We start from the raw sequence: 8899 nt of genomic DNA, 5'->3' as shown, positions 1-8899 counted from the left end.
AACTATTTTTTTTAACGAACTGTTAAGGGGCTTAAAGAAGATTTTATGCAAGTTTCCTCAAAATCTGTAAAATCATTTTGGTCCTAAACTCTAGAAAAATGTGTTTTTGTAAAGGTTTTGTTGGATTAGGAGCACAGGCATTGAAAACCAAATGCCTCAAAGAATAAAAATAAAAAATTAGTTCATCGGTTCAAGAGGTAATCGTGAGATAAACCAATTGCTGAAAATATTTTTTTAGGAATAAGAGGATTTGAAACAAAATGATCAATTTGAAAATGCACATTAAAAATTAGACAAGATTACAATACTTTCATATGGATAATTTACAATTTCATTAATTTTTTTATTTTAATTATGTTAAAAAAGTATAAATAAAATAGTTTAAATTATAAATAAAAAATAATATAAATAAACAAGTATAAATTAAAATATTGAATCGGATAGCAACATTTTGTTTATTTTTTACTAATAATTTCATAAAAACAATATAAATAAGAATTATTAGGAAATAAACATTCTTAGTACTCTTATAAATTATATTCTTAAAATTCATATTTCTGGAGGGTAAAGATTAAATAATTTAGTATCTTTACAATTATAGAGGCACTATTATTTGTGTTTCTTTAATTCTGCCAGTTTATATCAATCTTCATAATTAAATTTTGTAAAATGTAAGTACTATAGGTGTTTATGTAGTATACCAATGCATGAATCACTATCTCTTGGTTAAAAAAGGAACAATGGAGTGAAGAGATCACAATGGTGATCCGTTGAGAGCATCTTCACTCCTAGCACACTCTTCACAGAAATGGCACGTAATATTACCAAAACATCAGAACATATTGATGGCAAACAGCAATCTGTATTGGTTACTAATTAACTGGTTTCAATTTACAGTATTAACTGATCAAATCCTATAGCATATAATGCTCTTAAAAATTGTTTATTCTTTCTTTACTACCAATATAAGGAGAATATTATAATTGGGTCGAATTTTAGATGTACAGTTTGCAACATATCTATCAATTTTTGAGACTACCCATAAGAACATTTTTGGCCTTTCATATATTTGTCTGAGATATCATATCTTGAAAGGCAGATTCCATACATTCTTTTCTTGTCTTGTAGGATTTTGACCCCTGATTCCTGTATACCATTCTGTAATCCTGTGCTCAATAGGTAATAGATGAACAATGTGCGTGCTTTTCTCTAAACACTCTCTTCATGAAACTTTCTTAGACTTCTACTTAAAGCCCTTTAACTTTTCATGGATATCATAAATCCTTCAGACCCCTGCTTAGGAAAAAAAATGGAATTTATATATGTCCATTTGAAAGGCAATTAAATTCTCTAAAAAAAAAAAATTGTTTCAATCGGACTAATATTGGAAAATACATGGTATATTATAGGTTGTACTCTTATCTTAATGAATTTTTACTCAGTTTCACAAGGCAAGCTTTTCCCTTTTGGTTTATTAATTTTTTGAATAATCCAAAATCTACACATTTGGAACATTACAGATGTTCGGTTGAAGGATGATTAAAGAGTCTAATAATATAAACTTAATAAAAATTTAAAAGTAAAATTTCGCACCAAAATATGTAAAGATAGCAAGCAATTATTGTATTGTTCTTAGCAGCTAAAGTGGTAAGGAAAGTCATGTGATAGGACATCAATATTTTAAACTATTATACTGACCTAAACTGAAATTGTTCTCCTAGTTGTAAACAGTCTTTAGGAGTAATACAAAAAATTCCTGTAAATGGGTATGGATGACCTCCATAGGCGTATTCTAGAAGCAAAAGAAAAAACAAAATTAAAATATTAACTCAAAAAATTTATCTTTTTGAACATAGAAGTAAATTAACAATTGAAATATACCTTGGCCATAAATCTCAACACCAGAATGATAAACACCCAATCCGATTGGAGTAGTATATTCATTAGTCCAATACTAAAATTCCAAAAAGATTAACGGTATAATTTTATAACAACAAAACAAATTATTTTAAAATATTAAATTCAATTTACCATATCATAAACATTGAGGTAAATAGGTTCCCTAGCCATTTTATCCACCAAAAGATATTCCTCGCTGTCACTGTTCACTTTTAAACAACTAGGAAATCTGATACTGCAACCTTAAAATAAAAATATGCAACAGTTTCAGTTATTGAAGGCTAAACAATTATTATCAGTTTATAAAAATTACAAGTGGTGCCCTTTAAAACATACAAAATAAATCATATTTCAAAAGAAGTTCTTCAAAAATTCAAAGTGTTGTTTGAATAAACATGAATACATACGAAAAACTTACTAAAGTTTTTCCAGCTTAGAGGCAACATAACAATAGGCGAATTGGAAAAAAGAATGAAATTAAATTTTTCATAACTAAAATTTTAATTTATCTAAAATAAAAAAATACAACATGAGCTAGGAAAGTAAAACAAGACCCATAAACAACTTTCGAAACTAGGGCAAAACTAAAAATCAGCTGTGCCAGATGGTTAAGGCTTCTAGAGAGCTATCGTTATTGTATACAAATTTAGTAGAAAATTAAATATTTTCAAGCTTAAAATTTATATAAAAAATAAACAAGTACACAGACAGTATAGTTCTCAAAATATTTTAAACAATTTACAATTTTTCGAAAATATTTTCAACCTGTGAGCATCTCTTTTCGCATCAAAGTGGAACTAGTTCTTATTCAAAATATTCTAAAGTGGTAAAAATTTCATATTTTACAAATGACAATAATCATAAAATTATCTTGACATTTTACTGATACTAAAAATAAGGGGGTTAATCAAAATCTTATCAGTTATTGATAACAAACTTAACCTTCTACTTATAATACCGGTATTAAGTAAACAATTAATGCAGAATTTTTGGATATTTCTGCCGAGAGTTTCTTAAAAAAAACTTAAAATCATAATGTTACGTAGTTGTAAAGTTTTTCTCAAAAGTTTAACATGTATGTATTTGAAGGAATCAAACATAAATGACACCTGTCACTCTGAAGACATGTTTATTGATCAAATAAAGTGATTTCAGTATATGATTTATCTCTTGTTTGAAATGAAATGTATTTAGGAAATAACTTCTAAATTTAATACTAAGTGTCAATGTGATTCCTAAAACAATGTCTTCACCAAAATTAGAGGAAGAGGGAGTACTCAGGGAATGGGCTCCCTTAAGTAAATTGTTACACCAAATACCTATGAAAATGAGACAAGGCATGTTCTTAGAAGATCTAAGGTTTACCTCTGTTGATGCAACAACTGAATGTATTGTTCTGGGGTCGAACTGTGGTACCTGTTTTTGGTATGATAGAGGCACTCATTATGTTCAACATTTGCGACCTGAGGTACTTCAAGCTGTAATAAGTTATTTATTAATTTTATGCTCTCTATTTAGTTAAAATGATAATTTATTCAAACTGATTTTTGATTGTATTATCTTTTAAATTTCGTATGTATATAGGTAAATAATAACATTCTCCTTGAAACCACTTAATATTTTGTGTGAGTGACTGTTTCATTTAGTAAATGGATAATTTATATTTAAATTAAAGCTATAAATGTTATGTGATCAGATAAGTAATGTTTGTCTAACTTTAATATTGGATGATCTGTGATTTGCAGAAATAAATAATTATGTGATTCAATCACTGACTCAAATAACCATTATATATAGAGTAAACTACAATCTATAACTGTAATCTATAATCCTTAAATCCATTTATTTCAAGGTTTTTAATCCTAGTCTTGAATCCACTATTGGACAAAAGATCCATATTTATTTTTGAACTATTAAATTCAATTGCAAGAATGAGATATGTCTATATAATAAAGCTAGCAAAAACATTTAGGTATTTATTCCTATTTTTGAATTATTTCTTATCTACTTACCTTTCCAAAACTAAATCAGGGTTTATTTTGTTCTAATAAGATTTAAATTATTTGATTTATTTATTTTAATTTTATTAAATTAAGTGGCATTTATTTGAATTATTTGTTTTAGAAAGGAGCTAATGCTATTACATGTGTGAAAGTGGTATCAACTGTAGATTTTATGGTTGCATGCGGTGATAATACAGGAATTGTTTCTATATTTAAGATTCCTAAAAGTTTGGAAAACTTTAGCGGATCTGGGACTAACATATCACAAAAGGTATTTTCCAATTTTTTTGAAATAACTATTTTTTTGGGAGTGTTTTATCATAAGCGAATTCTTGTTAGTATCAAAGGGTGAATGTTATAGTATTCCTTGCATCCACAGTTAATGATTGAACTCTAATAAAACTGGAAAGGATGAATCACTTCAGAGCAACAAATAAATCATTAAATAGCACTGAAAACTTGTTGTTGTTCTTCTTCTTTTACTGACATAACAGACGCAATAAGCTCCTTGGCCTGCTCAACAGCCGCCAACCATCTTTCTCTATCTTCTGTAAGGGTAACTGGGATCCTAAGTTGTCGCAGATCCCGCCTCACAGCATCCCTCCATCGACCCTTTGGCGTACCACGTTGCCACATACCATCAGGAACGTAACTGTACAGTTTATGTGCCACTGTTTCCTCGCTCATCCTCATTACATGGCCAAGCCATTTAAGCCTCTGTATTATTATATACGTGGAGATGCTACATTCCTTATAGAGCCCAAAAATTTCACCATTTTTCCTTCTTCGACAATTACCATTCTCGCATACGGGCCCTAAGATTCTCCTCAGAATTACTCTTTCAAACCTGTCTAGCAGGTTAATGCTTTTATTACTTAGCATCCAAGTTTCTCCACTTTATGTGACGACTGGCCTTATCAACATTTTGTACAGGGTGAACTTGGTGGTACGACTAACAAGTCTGCTTTTAATTAGCCTTACAATGGAGAAATAAGCTCTATTTCCAGCAGCAATTCTGCTTTTGATTTCTTCTTCTTCATCCTGGTTCTCGTTGATAATAGAGCGAAGGTAAGTAAAACTTCTTACCACTTCGAAATTATAGGGGCCCATTTCCAGGCGACTTATCCTCTGGTCCAGAGGCTTCTTACCCAACAGCATAATCTTGGTTTTTTCCTCATTAATATGCAGGCCCATCCTTTTCGCTTCGACATCCATTGCTTCGAAAGCAGTCCTAATGCTCTGCAGGGATCTACCGATAATGATGATATCGTCTGCATAGGCCAGAACTTGGGTCATCTTTGTGAATACTGTTCCTTCCTGATTTATTCCTGCTCTATTTATGATTGCTTGTAGAGCGATATTAAACAGGAGAGGGGCTATTGGGTCACCCTGTCTTAGGCCACATTCCACTTCAAAAGGCTCTGATAATCCACAGGATTTTACTTGGCAGGTTGTGCTCACCATTGTGCATTTTACTAATCGGGTGAGTTTACTTGGAAGCCCCAGTTCACGCATAGCCACTAAGAGCTCACTCCTTACGATTGTATCATAGGCAGTCCAAAAGTCAATGAATAGCATCCAAATTGTCTGCTGATGTTCCTTCATCTTCTCAGAGCAAAGATTTGATCAATAGTAGACCTATTGAGCCAGAACCCACCTTGATAATCACCCAGTTTCTGTTCGACATACGGAAAGAGCCTATTATACAGGGATATGGAAAAAATTTTATATGCAGTGTTAAGCAAACTAATCCCTCGATAGTTGCTGGATATCGTCGAATCCTCCTTTTTCTTGTATATAGGCACTACTACCACCTCATTCCACTCCTTGGGTATGGTTTCCTCTTCCCACATCTGAGCTATCAGGTCCTGTAGCTCCCTGGCGACTTCGTGATGCCCTGCTTTAAACAATTCTGCTGGGAGTCCTCAATTTTCTATTCCCTCAATTTGTTTCCTTAATGCTTCCCTCTTCTTGCTTCTAACTAATCTCTTTGTGTGCATCCTGGCATCTTTGTACTCCTTGTAACTGAGTCGTGTCTTTCGACTAATCCATATTAATCTTTTTTCATTCCGCTTCTGGATTGCCTGTACACATTCTTCGTCAAACCAATAGTTACGAGGATGTCTTGTTTTTTCTCCAAACACTTCTTTAGCAGTCTGGGCCAATCCTACCTTGATATACCTCCACCTACTTTCACTTGTCATGTTAGCTTCACCAACTGTTCCGCTAATGACGAACTCATGAAACTTCTCAGAGAACTTAGTTACTATTTCTTCTGTCTTTATGCCTTCTGTGTTCCACTGCTCATATCGTATTTGTTGTTTCTTTGCAGTGCATTTATTCTTTGGTTGTGTTTCATCATAATGAGGTAATGATCCGTGTTAACATCATTTCCTCTATACGATCTTATATGATTTATACAGTTAAAGTTTTTGGAGGATACCAGCATGTGATCAATTTTACTTGCTGTAGTGCCATTCGGAGAGTGCCATGTTTCTTTATGGACATTTTTATGAGGGAACATAGTGCTCATAACAGCCATAGACTTGGACGTTGCAAAGTTTACCATTCTGTACCCATTGTCATTAGTTCTACGGTGTAAGCTATGAACTCTTATGGTGGGTCTCAGCTCCTTTTCCTTACCAACCTCTGCGTTAAAGTTTCCCAACACTATTTTCATATCGTAACTGAGTCATGTACTATATGCTTCTTCTACTGAAAACTTGTTAAGGGTCTTCAATTAGGTATTGTGCCCTTTCTCTCCAGCTCGGCTTCCCACGTAATTACTGCTCAGTATAGGTTTTTATTTGAATCGATCATGACAATAATATTAGCAGTAAAAACCTAAATTTATCTAGTAATGTCCTTATGTTTCTGTTTTCCACTACTATGCATATTGTACTATCCTATATATTTTTAAAATTTCATCTATAAATATGATAAAAAGAAGATAAAGGTAACATCCTTGTATTGTTCTTTACTCATGTTAAAGGTTTCAGATTCTGTTTTGTTTATTTTAATTAAAACTTCAGGGTTTAGCTTAGTAAATTCAGCCTTAGGTACATTTTTAGTGGCTAAAGTTGGTCATATTTCTTGTCTAGGAATGAATTGAGTCAAAGGTTGTCTTTATATCCAATAACAGGAATTAACGAGATGATCACTCTTCCTGCTGTTCCATGTGACTTATATGACTCATATCAATAATTATCCTGAATGAAAAAATTTTTTTGTTCGGCATTGGAGTCTAAATCCAGCCTGTTTCTCTTCCTGCTCATCTTCAATGAATGCCCTGAGTTTACTTTCCAAATAAATGAGTAAAATTTATTAAGGCCTTTAATTTTCATAGTTACTTAATTTCTTTACATCTTCCCCATATTTTTTATTTTTTTTTTTTTCATCTTCTTTCTTAAGATTTTTGTCTTTTCTTTTTTAATTAGTTTTTAGGCTTCTATCAAACTCATCTCTGCTCTCTTGTTCCCAACTCAAACAACCATTTTAGCTTCCTTTCTTCTTCTGAAATATATCTCTCAGTTGGCTGCGCTCTTAACACTGTATTACTCTTTTCAGGATGCTTTCTTCCTTGCTACCGCAACTTTCAATCAATCTAGTGTCTGATTATTTTCAAAAATTGTAATTATTTTTTGTCCTTTTCCATAAATTATATATTCATTTAAAACAATTTATAAATTGTTCTTTTTAGTAAATTAATTTATAGATTTAATTACATATTTCTTGTGGAATAATGGTTTTATAACCGTTTTTATATATAAGGATTATCAGCAAAGTTCTATTGTCTATGGCATCCCAGCTACTCATTCCTCAGATAATGAGAAGTTGATTTTATTTTGTATAACTTTTGATTCGTTAAGTTTTAAAATCCTATGATGTAATTTTATAGAGTTATCATTCTATTCTACTACACATATTGTTCATTTTTCTTTTTTGTTGGTCAACATTTTATGATTTAAATGTAAGAATCTTTCCTCCACAATATAAATAAAAGTTTGTTATACTTCTATTTAGTATGATGTAGGGTAGTACGACATAAAACAGGCTTGATTACATGCCTTTCACCAATACATATGACTCTATGAATTCTCTTATAACTACCTTTATGTCTTCATTTTTGAAAGGATTGTTAAATTAGTTTATTTTAGTTTAAAAGAATATTGTAATAGTTTTTACTGCACTAATAAATGTTTTTATTTATGTTAGATTGAAAGGTATACTGTTGATGGTCTTCATAAAACCACAGTCACCGCTTTAGAATGGAGCATGAATGGGCAGAAGCTTTTTAGCGGAGATTCTGATGGTGTTGTCGTTTTTACAGAAATGGATTTCATTATGGTAATTGTTTTTAAAAACATAATTTAGAGTAAAACATAATGTTTCAATAATTTAGTTTTTAAAAACTGTGTATCCATACTTGTCTCCCTGCTTTTTATACTAGCATATCCGGCAATCCTTCGCTATTGCTAAATTTGAGGATTTATATACATTAATTGAACATTATTGAAACTTTGATATCAATTAATATATAGATGAAGTGATAAGATGGTAACTATAGGAATATAAGTTGGTAACAGCTAACTTCACTGTATAATCGTTAATACTGGTCCAATTACTTGATTTTTTCTTATTCTTTCACACAATTTGATTATTTATAATATCTATATCTATTTATAGGTTTTATATAATAACCCTCATTGTGCTTCAATATTAGTACTGAATTGAAACAATTCAGAATGACTGACCTATCAAATTGTGACTAAAGATTTTTCAGGAGTAAAAGAAAGTTCATATTCGTTTTTATCTCCTCGAGAAACCCTTAAATACAAATTTAAAAAAAAATAATATAAAATAAAATTTTTGCCTTAAATTAAATTGCCTTTTATTTCTTTAGAAAATAAACTGCACCAAAGGACACAAATCTGATCTAATTGAACAAATTAAAACCAGAGATATAAAATAAAATATTTGAAAAGTTTTTCTTAATT

General features: G+C 31.0%; 2 protein-coding genes across 7 annotated transcripts in view; one reads left to right on the top strand and one right to left on the bottom strand.

Annotated features, from left to right (window-relative positions):
* LOC106688180 (deubiquitinase DESI2) overlaps positions 1 to 2784 on the bottom strand; it is a 6104-nt gene extending 3320 nt beyond the window's left edge. The window contains exons 1-4 of one of the 5 annotated variants that reach the window (XM_067045728.1): positions 2665 to 2784; positions 2032 to 2141; positions 1882 to 1954; positions 1699 to 1792 (exon numbers count right to left, since the gene is read on the bottom strand). In XM_067045728.1, the coding sequence (XP_066901829.1) occupies positions 1699 to 1792; positions 1882 to 1954; positions 2032 to 2141; positions 2665 to 2686 (299 nt within the window). In that variant the 5' untranslated portion in view covers positions 2687 to 2784. Of the gene's footprint in view, positions 1 to 1698; positions 1793 to 1881; positions 1955 to 2031; positions 2142 to 2235; positions 2554 to 2608 lie in introns of those variants that run through there. The other 4 variants (XM_067045731.1, XM_067045730.1, XM_067045729.1 and 1 more) reach the window with 4 other exon arrangements.
* A 12-nt stretch (positions 2785 to 2796) lies between these two features.
* LOC106688178 (tectonin beta-propeller repeat-containing protein 2) overlaps positions 2797 to 8899 on the top strand; it is a 34958-nt gene continuing 28855 nt past the window's right edge. For both annotated transcript variants that reach the window (XM_014432526.3, XM_067045727.1), the window contains exons 1-3: positions 2797 to 3367; positions 4024 to 4173; positions 8118 to 8249. In XM_014432526.3, the coding sequence (XP_014288012.1) occupies positions 3143 to 3367; positions 4024 to 4173; positions 8118 to 8249 (507 nt within the window). In that variant the 5' untranslated portion in view covers positions 2797 to 3142. The remainder of the gene's footprint in view (positions 3368 to 4023; positions 4174 to 8117; positions 8250 to 8899) is intronic.

The sequence above is a fragment of the Halyomorpha halys genome, unplaced genomic scaffold, assembly GCF_000696795.3.
Source record: "Halyomorpha halys isolate HHAL.00 unplaced genomic scaffold, Hhal_1.1 Scaffold1069.1, whole genome shotgun sequence".
NCBI classification, from domain to species: Eukaryota; Metazoa; Arthropoda; class Insecta; order Hemiptera; family Pentatomidae; genus Halyomorpha; species Halyomorpha halys.
Note: the sequence above shows the minus strand (reverse complement) of the source record. Positions and strands in the feature narration are given on the sequence as shown.